Consider the following 15,742-nt stretch of genomic DNA (forward strand, 5'->3'; position numbering starts at 1 on the left):
GCTGCTGCCAGAGTCCTTACAAACACCAGGAAACTGGACAATATCACACCAGTTCTCAGATCACTACACTGGCTTCCCGTTAGTCAAAGGATAGATTTTAAAATCTTATTGCTAGTTTATAAAGCACTAAGTAGTTGTGGACCAAAATATATCCAAGATATATTAGTTCCCTATGAGGTTTCCAGACCCCTCAGGTCATCTGGGACAGGTCTACTGTGTGTTCCCAGAACCAGAACCAAACAAAGTGAAGCAGCATTCAGTCACTATGCTCCTCACTTGTGGAACAAACTTCCTGAACACCTGAGGTCTGCTCAAACTGTCAGCTCATTCAAATCAGGACACAGACAAATCTATTTCCTGAGGAGAGGAGATCGGTTTAGTGACTATTGAGGGCTTAGCTGATCTTAAGCAATGTGCATGACAGAAAACACTCCAGTTATTGATAGAAACTGTTGACCAGTTTATGAGTCATCTGCCCCAGAGTCAATGAGAACTTTTATATTCAAGCTAGTACGGGCCAGGGATACAGTACCTTCCATCTCAACATGGTTCAGAATTGAGGGGTCCACAGCAGTATGACTTACTAATACCCCATCCTTAATTAGTGAAGCCTGTCTTTTCCCTAGAGAGTGCATTTTACTTTGTGGTGACCAGTCTTTCCACAGTACAAGCACCATCTCTCCTGTAGTTGTCGCTGCAAGTCCTCAGGTGCCACACTCATACTCCAGCTGCATGGGCTCCTCCATCAGGAGAAGGAGCAGGTGTTGGTGGCATTGGGAAGCGTAGAGATGCATGAGAATGAATCTTCCAACAGTGGAGATCATGCTGAAGTAGGCAGCCTGATGACTGACACGAAACAGCCGCTAAACCACACCTCTCTCTCTGACCAACTGTAGGAAAGAGAGAACACACAGGCACACACACAACCTCCAAACCTGACAATTGTCTTTCTTATGTGTGATGATGATGATGATGACAGATATCACAGTGATGATGGTTCAGATACGTGTGAGAACATTATTGTACAGGGGCTATAAAAAGCCACGGCCCAGTGTCTCTGCATGATGACGGCTGTTCAGTGCTGTTGGACAACCTCACAGGTGTTACACAAAAACTGCACTGTCACAACCTGTGTGTGATAATCAGCTGTGGACCCAGACGCAGACAGCACAAAGACACAGGATGGAGGGAAAACTAGGTATATTCACCAGGAGGAGGCCCTGAGGAAAACCCAGGATACGCTGGAGTGACTAGGTATCCTAGCCTGGGAATGCCTCGGTGTCCCCCAGAAAAGCTGGAGGAAGTGTCTTGGGAAAAGGCTACTGGCTTAGGCTACTGCCCCTGCAACCCGGCCCCAGATAAGCAGAAGAAGACGGATGGATGGTACCGACTTTTCAGTTGCTGGACGAATAACACACAAACAATCCCAGCAACATATGATACAACACAAAACAGTTGAATAAAAATGCCTTTAAACAACATTATGAAATTCACAATATGAAAGATGGGAAACATATTAATGAATCAATAATTTGTTAAACAGCCTAATTTAAAAAGACGTGACTCCATAGATCATTATTATATCAACTATACAAACTACATGTTATATTGTTTTATGTTCTTCATCACAGCAGATGTTTTAAAGACGATAAATGTGAGGATTTATAAATGTCATGGACCCAGTTCCACAGAGAAACAGGCGTATGTGAGGATTTATAAATCGATGAAAAGAATGAGTCTGATCAATTCTCTGTCTGTGTAATTGTGTATTGTTGATCTGGTAGAAAACAGAAACGTGTCTCATATGAAACACAAGATGAAAATGCAGGAACATGAAAATCACTGGCCACCAAAGTGTCTCTGAGCAAACGGCCCAGTTTTCCAACCCAACATGCCTCCAATCATCACTCAGCTTTAATGTGGGCTTCCACAGGAGGGATCATCCAGACTTTGACACATGTTCACTGTGAACTGACACCAGATTAAAAACACACATGAAACTAAATATAAAGTAGTTTCACTTTATTTGACTTCCACATACAAACAATCCAATAATGAATATGACAGAGTGAATATTAATAAAGAAAAAGCAGCTACAATGTGTCGACAAAACTAGAAAACCCAAAGGACATGAGATGCATTTTCTATAAAAACTATTGATTACATGAGTGAATATTTCAAATCAAATATGGAACACAAAGAAAGAGGAACTGAGCTGTTGAATAACATAGTGGGTTCAAATATTCTTACACTTTTCTGTCTCTCCTGCTTCTCTGCTCACATGGAGCTGACTGTCCCTGTTCTGTCACCACTCACAGTCAGGACCTGCTGCTTTGGTCGTTGGGTTTCCTTCCTGCAACAACACAGCAAAGCTCTCAGCTTGTCTGTGGCCCCTTTGCCCATGAAAACATACAGGACCAAGTCTAGGAGGGGACTGAACGAGCTGCAAATTGCAAAGACAAGAGAAAGGGCAGGATTGTCCCAAAGAAAGAGGAAGAAAATGATGACGGACACAGACAGCAGCATGTAACTACACAGGACCAAAACCACAGCTCCCACTATTTGTCGTTTCTCCTCAGAGGAGACTGAGATGGCAGCAGACAGAGATTTGAGGGTTCCAACCAGGGAGAAGACGATCACAGGGAAGGGAAAGAAAATGGTGGTGAAGACGTACATTCCACGTCTAAAAATGTACATTATGAAAGCAACAAAAGGACACAGCCAGACTATGAGAGAAATTAGCACAGAGGTTGTGACACTTCGTTTGAATTGGTACCAATGTGGCCAGGCGATGACCAAATACCTGAAATAAAACACAAACACATAAATAGTGTGGGCATCATCATACAGCACATTCCTGATGAAACAGTATTCACATCCTGGAGAGACAGATATTCACCTTTCCAGGGCCACACACATCATGAAGCCAGCACGGGCCATCACATCAAGTATAAAAATCATAGAGTTGATGTTTTTATGATAGTTCTCAGGGTCTACTTCCAACACGATCATGTAGCAGATCTGGATGAGGTCAGAGATGAGGAGATTGATGACGTAGATCGGAACAACATGATCATTTCGCACCTGCAGGAGAACATGGATCACAATTAAAAAAGGACACACAGCATCTGATAACTGGAAAACTGGACAGGTGGATCTGAGAAAGTCCAAGAACATCTGGTGGATGGAAGGAGAGTGGAGGAAGATGACAGGACCAGGGCAGGAGTCCTGACAAAACCAATCCCTAATCCTGACTTTGTTTCCCACCTTGAGAGGCCTCTGTTTCTTTCCTTTTCAAATCCATATTAATCAGTGATGACTGACAGTCTCATTAGAAACATCCAGTTCTCCCAGCCCTGAAACCTGCTTCAGCTCTGCAAAGACCCTAAATGTCCTTCACACACAGACAGAAACACAGAAGTGTCAGCTGGGACGTACGTACCACAGTGAACAGTCCACAGATGGCCGGTACTGTCAAAATAAGGCCGAGGCTGTTGATCACCAAAATAATGATGTTTATTGGATTAAGGTCTGGCTTCATTTCACTGTTATTTCTTTCCTGAAACACAGTGATGTTGAACTTTCCTGGTCTTCAGTGAGATCTGTAGTTTGGGATAGGAGGTAACCTATAGCAACAAATTATTATGATAAAATGAATTATGGTGCTTTTCATTTCAGTAGTAATATGACAAAAGAACTGAAAACACAATGTGTCTTCTTCTTATTAAAGACATTTAGTATATAAGTCTCTGTGCCAACACTGTGGCTGTGTGAGCAGCAACAGCTTTAATCACAGTGTTTTATGAATGAATGCCATTTATTTATGGCTCTAATTTCTGAATAAACATTTCAATCTGCAGGTTCACACAGTTTAATGGAGGCTGATGGATCAGACTGCATTTGTTTTTATTGTCCGACTACATAGATTATAAGAACATTCTGATCAAAAACAACACGAGTATTTAACCACAGTATGACTGTACTTCTATTGTTCACAGCCGACCTCATTTTGAATCTGTTTGCATCTTCATTTGCATCATTGTTTGAATTTCTCTTTTTATAAACATCACATATTATATCTCTAAATAGGAACATACAATTTCACCTTTAGCTTTTTCTAAATTTTACTTTTCATATATTTTATTTTTACCATGTTTTTATTATTTATACTTTTCTCCGTACACAGTTAGAAACAGAACTTTTATTTCCCAGGGATCAAAATTATATTTAACACAAAATAGAAAACAAATGAAATCAAACTTAATGATTGTCCAGCTCAGGTGAATAGTACACAGGTCCCCAGCTTTGTGCCACAGACTACACATTTAATTCTGTTTTCTTAGAAATACATGGCAAATGTAAACTTACTGATTTCTAAATATTTGTATCAGTTGTACTATCAGAGCAATAGAACCAATGCAGCTACACTAGAATAAAAAAGTAATGTCATATAAAATTTACCTTTGAAACGTTGAGGACGACAAAGTGTGGTGTTGTGTTCTCTGCAGCCACACAGACCATAATATATTGTGTGTGATGACACACAGGTTCCTGATTATCTACATCTCATCTGATGAAGAGGGAAAAAGTGGGCAGGTACCAACATATGCATGGAACATCAGAACGACACACACACTCAGCAGGAAAGACCATTATTGGTTTCAGGTTGGAACGGGTGGAGGAAAGTGTCAGGTGTGATGTGTGACAAAAGAGTGTCAGCAAGAATGAAAGGAAAGGTGGACAAGACAGTGGTGAGACCAGCAATGTTGTCTGGTTTAGAGACAGTGGCACTGAGACAAAGACAGGAGGCAGAGCTGGAGGTAGCAGAGCTGAAGATGTTGAGGTTCTCTCTGGGAGTGACGAGGATGGATAGGATCAGGAATGAGGACATCAGAGGGACAGCTCATGTTAGATGGTTTGGAGAAAAAGCCAGGGAAGCCAGATTGAGATGGTTTGGACATGTTCAGAGGAGGGACAGTGAATACATTGGTAAAAGGATGCTGAGGTTAGAGCTGCCAGGAAGGAGGCCTAGAGGAAGACCGAAGAGGAGGTTCTTGGATGTAGTGAAGGAGGACATGAGGATAGTTGGTGTGGGTGAGGAGGATACAGAGGATAGGGTTAAATGGAGGCAGATGATTGGCTGTGGAGACCCCTGAAGGGAGCAGCCCAAAGGAGAAGAATAAGAAGAATGTTCAGCCAGTTTTATTCACCCACAACCTATTTTGCTTTAAGGAAATTTTGTGAATGGTAAGTTCTTACAAGCCATACTCTACATATGTTTCATATTTTGCAATGTAATACTGTAATGCCTTCGGCTAAATTTTAAAACCTTGCAGACTATTTGACAGTGCGATTTAGGCACCGTAAACACATCATTGCCACGCCTTTGATTGGGATTCCATTATTTCCGACCATAACATGAACTCTGAACGCAGCACAAATGGAGCATGCGTAGTCGTTGCTTGAATGTGATTCGTCCGTTTCAAACTCAGACCGCGACCGTGTTGTTTTGTTTGGCTAAACGTTTGTTAGCCTTTAGCACAAAAACGTCTATTTTTCCATCCCACTGTCAGATGTTTCGCTCACCATTGTCCGGTAAGTGTGTTTGCTGAGCATTGACGCGCTCGGAGTGTTAGTTATTGAGACATTTTAGGAGAATTTAACGGAGATTTGGTTCAAAAGATCACTTGGCAGGTGCGGCTGGAAAATCCAAGCTAGCCAACCGCTTAACCAGCTAGCTAACTAGCTGGTTAGCTACCGTTAGCTAAAATAGAAAATAGTTTCCAAAGAGACTGAAAAAAAAGAGTGTGGCTTTATTTACCTCATATATAAACAGATAGCGTTAATAAACGAGGCCTGAGGCGCGAGTTAATACTTAAAACAAGCAGATCATGACGATGTTCTTAACGTTACAGCGTTTTCTGTGTTGTCAAAGCTGAGGTGAGACTTTCTTTGTCAAGATCCTGTAAAATAACAACAATAATAATATGAATTATCTGAAGACTTTGTGAAAGTGTTGGTATTTCGTGCTGTTATTCAGAAAGTGACAGCTTTTGATGGTCAAATCTTATCGTTACTTTAACCTGATGAGACGCTTCTTAACGCACTTTATTCACCTTTTTATCCCCAAAGTTTGTCCAACTGGCCTTTTGATGCGGTTTCATTTAACGTTACCAGGAACTTCAATACTTCTTGCCTGCGTATTTGTTGCAGGATAATGGAATCATGCCCAAACAGCAAGGCTGAGAAAGGGGAACAGGTAGAAATGGACCTGTCACCTGAAATACCAGACCAACAGGTATCACATGCTCATGAAAGAGAAGTGCACAGTCATGCTATCAGTGTTTTTGCCCACAGTAATACTAATAGTGTCAGCCAGGACTAATTGAGATGCAAGGTCCTTCATTTTCCTCCTGCTGTTTTTGATTAAGCTCTAATGTGTTGTGCAGCGTTCTAGCATAGAGGACAGGGAACACCTTCAGGTCTATCTTCGTGTCCGACCCTTCACCTCAGCAGAGAGCGATAACGGAGAGTCGCAGGTAAAAGTAAAGAGATAAAAAAAACTTAATATGTGGGTTCAGTTTTGTTGATCAAAAATGAATACTTTTCTCTCCCCCTGTCTGTGTCTGTGTTTGCTTTTATACAGGATTGTGTTACCATTGAGCCCCCTGACACTGTTCTCCTCAAGTCTCCCAGTTTGTCGCTCTCATCAAGGCTCAGTACTGACAAGTCACTTCCACAGACTGGACAGCGCTTCCAGTTTTCTCAGGTTGGTTTTTCCTTAGAGATAAGAGACAGAAAAATCTTTTGTGATACTTATAGTATGTATTAATATTTGCTTATTATATCTGCTACTTGGATATGATCCATTTGCAGCTCACTGTCTTATTCATTTGACTTAAAACAGGGTTACATGTCAGATGAAAGGGTTTTCTTTCTCTTTAGTAACTTTCAACTCATTATAGGTGATCTTTTGTCCTTTTTGTCAATAGGTGTATGGTTCAGAGACAACACAGAGAGCGCTTTTTGAAGGCACAGTAAAAGATTTGGTGAAAGATGTTCTTGAAGGTGGAAACTCTCTGGTTTTCACTTATGGAGTCACTAATGCTGGGAAGACCTTTACATTTTTAGGTATGTTCCATCTTATTTAAAAAAAAAAAAAAAAACAACAAAATACATGTCTTGCAGAGCCTCAGCAGCTGCTGTCTGCTCTTGTGTTATCATTGCTGTGATGACATGTGCAGCTGTGTCTGAGAAAGAAAGTGGATATTGTATTTCAGACATAGATTTTACTGATAATAGCAGAATCCTAATTTTTAAAAAAAGATGCAACAATATGCTGTTGTCACTCCAGGTCCAGAGGCTGATCCTGGCATCCTTCCCAGGTCTCTTGAGGTAATCTTTAGCAGTATTGATAAACAGGTTTTCACCGGAATGAGCATCAAGCCTCATCGCTGCCGAGAGTTTACAAGACTCACCAGCGAGCAGCAGGCAGAGGAAGCAGCCTTCAAGAGAAACCTCTTCAGACAACTCAGTGAGGTAATCTGTCTGAGACCGCTGCAGGTGTCCAGATAAGTAACCTGCCAACAATAACATGTTAGAACATCAACAGCAGTAGAAGCAGCTGTGGTCCTCCATTACTGTCTGCACTGATGATGCATTCAAGCACATTATTGCTGTATCAGCCACCTCCGTTTTTTCAGGAGTCAGAACCACATAATATAATCACTGTAATTATGCATAGAAAAACTGAAGGAAACTTAAAGAACAAAGTGTGAATTTTATTGCAGCTACAGTTTGTGTGTAAAGCGACACTTCACCCATTATGCAGACTGTTGTTGATTAAAATCAAAGGGTATCTGCTCCATCAGATGCGTGTGTGAGACTGATGAATGAGAAGCATCTGAAACACTTTCTGTGTAATCAAGACCTTTGGTACAGTGTGAAATGCTTGTGGCTGTTTATAATTATCTTTCTTATCTTTTAATTGTTTTAGAAGTGTGTTTTATTTATTTATTTCTTTGTTTTTTGTAATTACTCTTTAAGCACTTTGACACTGCTCAACACTGCTCTAGTATATGAAACACTTAAAGACAATAATTTCCAGTTCCTTTTCCTTGTAGAGTGAGAAGAGCAACTCTTGCCTGTTGAATTCCACCCATAAGACTTTCCTTGAAGGCAAGTTTTTGTTTTGTCATCTGTTTAACCTACACACAAACTTTTTAATTTTTTGCATTTATTTAATTATTTTTTAACATTTACAGTCCTGGGAGTTAATTTTTAAAAATCTGTTGATGGTTTGTGTTTGAGTAATTTTGTTCTATGTGGAATTTATGTTTTCCTACAGAGAAATAACTTTCTAAATCTGTTTCTGTCTCAGGCTCCTCCATGGGGATGATTGTAGCAGCACAGGACAAAATCAGTCTGAAGGTGGAGAAAGACACAAAGTTTTCTGTTTGGGTCTCGTTTTGTGAAATCTACAATGAAAACATTCATGACCTCCTGGAGGTGGGACCCAGTGGGGCCCAGAGGCGGACTGCATTGCGCCTGTCACAGGATGTCAAAGGCAATGCCTTTGTCAAAGGTTTGACGGTCCTGGGGGGCAAGAACAGAAATCTGATTCGTCTTTATTTTAAAACAACATTAATTTCTCCTGTTTTGTTTCTACTTTTATATGTAGATCTGCGCTGGGTTCAGGTAAATACTGCAGAAGAAGCTTACAAGGTAATGAAGCTGGGCAAGAAGAACCAGAGCTTCTCCTCCACCCGACTCAACCAGCTCTCCAGCAGAAGGTGAGGATGACGGCCACCACGTTTACAGCAACTTAACACTGAGTGCAAAACAATTTTTGCAGCTTTGTTTCATTTACGGTTTTCCTGATATTTGTCTTCTAAAAGCCAGTTTACGCCACTTTAATTTTAATTTAATTTTAACTTACTGACATCTTCGCTTTTCTTCTTTCTGTTTGCAGCCATAGTATATTTTCTGTTCGCATTTTGAAGGTGGAAGATATAGGGACTCCGAGAATCCGCGCAGTCAGCGAGTAAGTCAAAATTAAATTTAAATATAACTTATATATAAATGTGTTTGTCAGTGTGCGGCTGTCTGGTTATGAAACTCTAATAAAACAACAACAAATGATCAAAAAATATCTTGTAAAACTTCGGTATAACATGAACGTACAGTCTGTCCTCATGTCCTTGATGTGAATCAATGTGTTGTTGGTCAGGTTGTGTCTGTGTGACCTGGCTGGCTCAGAGCGATGCGCCAAGACCCAGAATAAAGGGGAGCGTTTGAAAGAAGCTGGAAACATCAACACCTCGCTACTCATCCTAGGAAAATGCATCAACGCACTTCGACACAATCAGCAGGCCAAGTGAGACCATGATCTGTGCTGTTGCCCTTGACCGGTTTGCAATCAGAAGCCTCAGAGAAACACTCAGCTCTGTGTGGACTTGTTTTAGTGTCATAGCAGACAGACAAAGTCAGTGAGGAGTTAACTGAATCCAAACCATTTCTAAAAGTGGATATTGCATTTACATTTATCAAGCAGACATGAACTTAAATTCAGTGGAATGATAAAGTCGCCAGTATGTGACGAATGTTTAAATGGGCATCTCTTTCACTGAACTGACATAATAAGCACCTGATATCAAGTTTTAAACCTTTCAGACTAAATTCTACTTGTTTATCTTATGTCCAGCTTCAGAGTCACAGCACAAACGGTTCAGTACATATAAATTAAACCCAACTAAGCTGTTTGTCTGTTCCCTCTCTTAGGCTGCTTCAGCATGTTCCTTTCAGGGAAAGCAAGCTGACCCACTACCTGCAGGGCTTTTTCTGTGGTCGAGGTAAAGCCTGTATGATCGTCAACATCAACCAATGCGCCTCCATGTATGATGAGACTCTTAACGTCCTCAAATTCTCTGCTGTAGCCCAGAAGGTATGTTCGCATTTTATTTTTCTATCTTACTGGGTTTTGGTCTCTGAGCTGTTCCCAGTCATCAAGTTTCCCTTCATGTTTAATTCATCTGCAGACCTCAGCAGCAGGTGCCTACACACAAAAGAAACCGTTATTTCTTCATAGGCAGTACATGTGTCCATTTATATATACAATACAGACAAATATTAACTTGTCTTGTGTTTGTTCTTGTCTAATTCTAGGTTGTAGTTCTGTCCACCAGGCCTCTGCCCATCATGGCCCAGAGGTCCACAAGTGAGGTGTCCTTCGTCAATGCTGAGAGGAAGACTGTTCGTGACAGCAGGAGGAGCTCCCTGATTGGCTGGGAGAGCAGCCTAGAGGATGTGCAGGTGGGGGAGTCGAGGAGTTTGAGTCTGCATTTACTTGGCTTGAATTATCTCTTGACATCATTGTGTTGTTATCAAAATCTTTTGTGCAGGAGGATGACAATGATGAGTCTGAAGATGACAACAGTCTGATGGACCACACTAACAGTGAAGACGACGGCAATGAAAATGATGATAAAATGCTCATCTGTAAAAAGACACACCAGGTCAGTCCCTTATCACGTTCTTTTCCAGAGCTTTTAACTAAGGAGTCACCCCTGTTTGCTCATGGAGCTGCAGGTCTGAAGTAAATAAGTGACTCTTAATTCAGAGCTACTGGAGGCACAGCAGGGTTTCTATTAAGAAATATTTGCTTCCTTGTCATTGTCCTGTGTTGCTGTTTTGTGTCTTAGCGCCAGGTGGCGCTGTTGAAACAGCTGCAGGTGCAGTTGAAGAAGGAGAGGGCGGAGAGTCTGCTCATGGAGGCACGGGTCAGGGAGGAAATCAGCCAAGAGTTCTCCGAGCTTTTCTCTGAGATGCAGAATGACTACGAGTGAGACACTTTGTTTATACCTGTGAAAGTCTTTGCAAAGCCACATGTGCTCCAAGTGGACTGTGGTGCAACAGGACAGTCATGCACTTACTAGGGTTTTCCTAGTTTCACATGGACTGTCCTTCATCCAAAGGCCTGGGACGTCATTTGTTAATTTTAATAAGATTAACATCGGGCATATAATTTTCCTTTAATATTCACCAAAGAAAATTAGCTATAAACTAATTTTCCTCACCAACGAGAATGAAATTACCGAGCTTAACAAGCTTAATAATATTATGAGGAAAATATGCTTTCATGTACTGTATTAAATAATTGCTGGAAAAAGAGAAGAAAGAAAGCAAATACTGAGCTGTCTGGGCTTCATGGATGCCAGATGCCATGAATTTGTGGTTAAATAGCTTGTTCAGCTTTGGGCCCAAAACAGGACAAGCTCTTTTAACAGGTCTTTTGAAAAGGAAGAGCATTTTCTTGGTGCTAAACTGAATTGAGTTTTCGGGTAAAGACAAAGTTTGACTGTGTGTTTTCTATTTTACTCAGTGAACGTCTGATGAGGGAGAGAGAAATCCTGGAGGAGCGAGCAGAAAGGAGGCTCGAGATCTTCAAGAACCTTATTGACAAAATGGCCACATCTGGACCCAGTCAAGACGCACAGTCCATGGTAACACAATCTCAGTCTGTACTGTATTTACTTATTGAGGGTCTCTGTAGCTACTCAGGCAGGCATGGATGAAATATTTCCTTTGAGGATATTCTGGTGTGGTTGAACAACCTCAGGGCACCAAACCTGGATGTTATGATTCTGGGGTTGTGTTCACTGATCTCTCTCTCTAACTTTTCTTTTTCCTTCCTCCTGCAGGACAAATCTCTGGACTCCTGTTCTTCTGAATTGGTTGACATAAGGAAGAGCAGTGAGGCTGCTCATAAATGTGTGTGTTCAGGCCAAGCAGGGCCCCAGGGAGTCAGAAGCGACGCTGTAGAGGAACTGGAGAGCGAAGTGCTGGAAATGAACGAGCATCAGGGGACAGCCCTGCAGCATTTCACTCCTGATGATAAAGGTAAAAGCCTGTATGAATGTACCAATGTCTTATTTACAAAGGTGAATGTTTTATAATTTAGAAAAACAGAACAGAAGCGGTGCCCCTCTGTTATAGGCTCAAGACGCCTGATACATAGAAAAGTGTAAATATTCCAAATTGGCTATATACGTATGATTGGCCTGTTGTGTGACAGTTAAAACTGTACTTTGGAATTAATAAATAGCAGCATGTCTTTGTTTTTAGACCCAGATGTGTCACCTCTGCCCTAGCTTTACATCCTGATGTATTTCTCTGTTATCTGTGTTGCTTACAAGGTGAAGCCAGCGGAGCAGAGAATGAGGAGAAAAGAGAACTACTTCTTCAGCTCCAGGAGATGTCATCAAAGGTTGCCCGGCTGGAGAAACAAGTGGCCTCAGGAGCCAAGGACTCCCAGGGCGGCTCCTTACCTGTCGAGGAGGGGCTTTCCTGTGAGAGGGAACAGCTGAAGGTAACAACCCTGATGACCCAGAATTCTTTAAGAAATGAGAATCGATATCATCAGTGTCCTAATAACTCTTAATGGAACCAGCTGGCATTGAAGGGCAAGCTGGATTTAATTCTTTCCTCTTAATATTAGATTTTATCTAGAGAAAGATTTGTCTCTTCGTGATTATACAGCACTTTGAATTCAAACTTCAGGGCCACTGATGTTGACAAATTAGCATCTCTATTTCTAATTTCTAATTCAGTGGGATGTTAATGCCTTATTCAGTGTTTTTTTTCAGCAACAAGAGGGTTGAGCACTTTCATTTTACTTTATACACTCACATTTTCATAGCTGCATGGAATTAAACCCCCGACCTATTGACAAGCCTGTATTTATTCCCTCAGGCTGTCACTGTTACACAGAATTAACCTGATGTTTGTTGTCAGGCCAAGCATGAACTGTACATTTGTGCTTAGTCACATCTGGATTAACTTTTAAAGGATTTTACATGTACTGAGTAGAATCAGATGATTAATGGTTTCACCAGGAAACCAATTGAAAATGAACCAGTTGAACTTAAAATTTATCTGCAGTTGGCATCTCCAATATAAGATTTGAAATTGTGTTTAATTTTTTTTTTTTTTTTTTTAAATAAAGGGCACCAGCTCAATCCACAGTGTAAAATTCTTTTATTGATTAACAGAAATATATGTGTTGGAGTATGGGTATGTGATTGCTGATGTCATCTGTTAATAACATCAAAAACTCTCATTTGTGGCGTCTTTTCACTCCACACCAAAACTCTTCTGTCAGTTTTCCTCTAAGTTTAGTCAGTGCTGCATTAATCCATACTCCTGTTGTCCAGGAGGTGTTGGCTGCTCTTGAAAAGGGGAAGAGAGCCAGAGAAAATGACCTTGCTGCTTTGGAGTACCAGACTGCGGGAAAAGAGGAGGCACTGGCATTCTTAGAGGAGGAGAGGAAAGCAAAGGAGGAGGCCCGATCCACACTTACGGAGCTGAAGCGAAGCAAAGATGAGGTGCTATCATCCCTTGAGGAAGAGAGAAAAGACAAAGAGAAAGCCATGGCAGCTCTTGAAGCTGAGAGCAGAGCCAAGGAGGCTGCCATGACATCCCTCGCCGAAGTGACGCGGGGCCGAGAGGAGGCACTTGCTGCACTTAGTGAAGAGAGGAGCGGTAAGAAGGAGGCTGAATCTATTCTAGAGCTTCAGAGGAAGGAGAACAGGAGGCTGGCTGAGGAGAAAGAAGAGATGCAACAGGAGGCTGATGCACTTCAACATGAAGTCAAAGGGCTGACTGCTAAACTGGAAGCTGCAGAGCGCCAGGTGGGACACTGTTGTTTTACCCTTTTAATCCTGCACACGACAGAAAAGGGCCACTGCACTAAAAATTGTCCTCAACATACGGTACTCAAAATAATAATTATCTCAACATGTGTTATTTGTGTTTGGGAATTTTTTCCAGAAAGACTGAAGTGATATTTATGTTAATTACTACAGGTGACCAAGGAGACTGAGAGAGCTGAACAAGCTTTTGTCCAGCTACAGTCTGTTCAGGCACAACTGGACCAACAATCAAAGGAGACCCAGGAGAAAACTTCCCAGATCCACAGCCTGATGCAGGAAGTTCAGGGCCTGAAGCAGGAGCTTCAGACCTCTGCAGCGTCATCTGCAGGTCTCAGTGATCAGCTGAGAGAGGAACTGTCGGAGCTTAGGAAGAATCTGGCTGATGAAAAAGAGAAAAGTGAGATCAAGCACAGGAAGATACAGGACCTGGAGCACGAGTTACAGCAGGCAAAAGAACAACTGGCACGTAAACAGCTGCTCTCAGGACAGCAGCTGGAAGAGTTTACTGAGAAACGTAATCAGCAGGAAGTTGAAGAGTTAAAAAAGCAGCTTCAGGAGCAAGAAGAGATGTCACAGCAATCACTGGTTGAGCTCAGATCCAAGCTTGAACGTCAAGAACAGGCCTCCAAAGAAGAGCTAGAACAGCTGAGAGCGAAACTTGAGGAACAAGCACAGGCCTCAGAAAAGCTCAATGAGAATCTGCGTGAACAAGAAGTGATGTCCCAGCAGCAGCTGGAGGAGGTAAAACACAAACTGAGTGAACAGAAAGAGACTTTTGACAAGCTCTTAGATGACCTGAAGCGAAAATGCGGTGAGCAGGAGCAAACTGCAGAGCTGCTCAGGGCTGAGCTACAAGAAGCTAGATCTAAAGTTTCAAACAGGTCCTCTGGCTCCGACAAAGGAAATCTCAGGCGTTTGAATTCTGATCTTCATACTGAGGTAGCATCCCTGAGGACAAAGGTTTCCAACTTGGAGCAAACAAGGGAATCTCCTTGCACAACAGAAGCTAATGAAGCCTCTTTAGAGGTGGACAGAACCCTAAAACAGAATGACACACAGATGCAGGAGAAACTAGCAGAGCTGGAGAAAAAGCTGCTGGAAAAGGAAGCGCTGGTAACATCGCTGCAGAAGAGCCTGCAGAAGGCACAGCAAAGGCAGGAGGAGGAGGAGAGCCAGGCAGTCCAGGAGGCCCGGCGCAGGGAGGTGGAAAGGCGCAGAGAGCTGCTGGCTGTGGCACATGAGGCCATTGCTCAGAAGGATGCAGAGCTGGAGAAAAAAGCAGAGGAGATCAGCAGGTCAGTGCCTTTATAGCATCTTTCCACACAGGCTGCCTGTTTCTAATTGTATGCTGTGTTTACTTTATACCTCAAAGTCACACCTAGCCCAGGGTTACAGCCCTGTCAGTCCCAGTCAGCAACTAACCGACACAAACACAGACTCTAATAGTTAGTGTCTCTATAGCCCAGGACTTGCACGAGGTTAGGTGTCTGAGGTCTTTTCTGTGAGACACAAGGGATAAAATTTGAGTTTGTACTTCAAACTACTGCATATTCTCTCTCTGATATCACCAATACTGAAGTAATTGTTCAACAGAGTTGGACAGTGGGATTCACTCTGACATGCTTATCATACACCCCGATATTTATTTGTTTGAAGTCCTGTGTGTTCCTCTCTCCAAGTCCCTTGATGAGACGGGTGCAACGTGCACTAAGACAACATTTAGATCATCGCAGCCATAAAACTAAATGTTCGTGGGTCGCAGGTTTAAATTTAGTATTTCATCTCCCTTAGTAGGTACTGTATCAGTACTAGCTAATAGGTTTTCATTCAGCACTATTCTAATGGAGTCTTTTCATTCAGCTGTGCGAAAGTGTCTCTCTGGAGTTACTGTCCTCCCCAGGTAGAAGAGAAATCCAATAAACTGCAAGAATCCGTCTCTCCACATTAGCTGTCGTCTCGTCTGTAATAGGCTGTATTTTCTTTGTCACTGTGAAATACATTTTCTCTGTATCTTCCCTTTCATCTCTCCAAAA

General features: G+C 42.0%; 2 protein-coding genes across 2 annotated transcripts in view; one reads left to right on the forward strand and one right to left on the reverse strand.

Annotated features, from left to right (window-relative positions):
- Nucleotides 1–2,277: 2,277 nt before the first annotated feature.
- LOC113132027 (G-protein coupled receptor 4-like) lies at nt 2,278–3,547 on the reverse strand. Its single transcript, XM_026309828.1, has 3 exons — nt 3,443–3,547; nt 2,900–3,084; nt 2,278–2,803 (listed from the first exon to the last, which is right to left on the reverse strand). Exons 1-3 carry the CDS (start codon nt 3,539–3,541, stop codon nt 2,278–2,280), a joined length of 810 nt encoding a protein of 269 aa, XP_026165613.1. The 5' UTR covers nt 3,542–3,547.
- Nucleotides 3,548–5,483: 1,936 nt separating this feature from the next.
- The window catches only part of kif20ba (kinesin family member 20Ba), a 31,325-nt gene continuing 21,066 nt past the window's right edge, over nt 5,484–15,742 (forward strand). The window contains exons 1-20 of the mRNA XM_026309844.1: nt 5,484–5,595; nt 6,214–6,298; nt 6,450–6,539; nt 6,647–6,769; nt 6,993–7,131; nt 7,355–7,539; nt 8,124–8,178; nt 8,381–8,584; nt 8,681–8,792; nt 8,972–9,043; nt 9,230–9,376; nt 9,781–9,943; nt 10,165–10,311; nt 10,401–10,514; nt 10,701–10,840; nt 11,381–11,501; nt 11,700–11,898; nt 12,195–12,367; nt 13,212–13,688; nt 13,863–15,004. Coding sequence (XP_026165629.1) covers nt 6,218–6,298; nt 6,450–6,539; nt 6,647–6,769; nt 6,993–7,131; nt 7,355–7,539; nt 8,124–8,178; nt 8,381–8,584; nt 8,681–8,792; nt 8,972–9,043; nt 9,230–9,376; nt 9,781–9,943; nt 10,165–10,311; nt 10,401–10,514; nt 10,701–10,840; nt 11,381–11,501; nt 11,700–11,898; nt 12,195–12,367; nt 13,212–13,688; nt 13,863–15,004 — 3,884 coding nt within the window. The 5' untranslated portion in view covers nt 5,484–5,595; nt 6,214–6,217. The remainder of the gene's footprint in view (nt 5,596–6,213; nt 6,299–6,449; nt 6,540–6,646; nt 6,770–6,992; nt 7,132–7,354; nt 7,540–8,123; nt 8,179–8,380; nt 8,585–8,680; nt 8,793–8,971; nt 9,044–9,229; nt 9,377–9,780; nt 9,944–10,164; nt 10,312–10,400; nt 10,515–10,700; nt 10,841–11,380; nt 11,502–11,699; nt 11,899–12,194; nt 12,368–13,211; nt 13,689–13,862; nt 15,005–15,742) is intronic.

The sequence above is a fragment of the Mastacembelus armatus genome, chromosome 15 (genome assembly GCF_900324485.2).
Source record: "Mastacembelus armatus chromosome 15, fMasArm1.2, whole genome shotgun sequence".
NCBI lineage: Eukaryota > Metazoa > Chordata > Actinopteri > Synbranchiformes > Mastacembelidae > Mastacembelus > Mastacembelus armatus.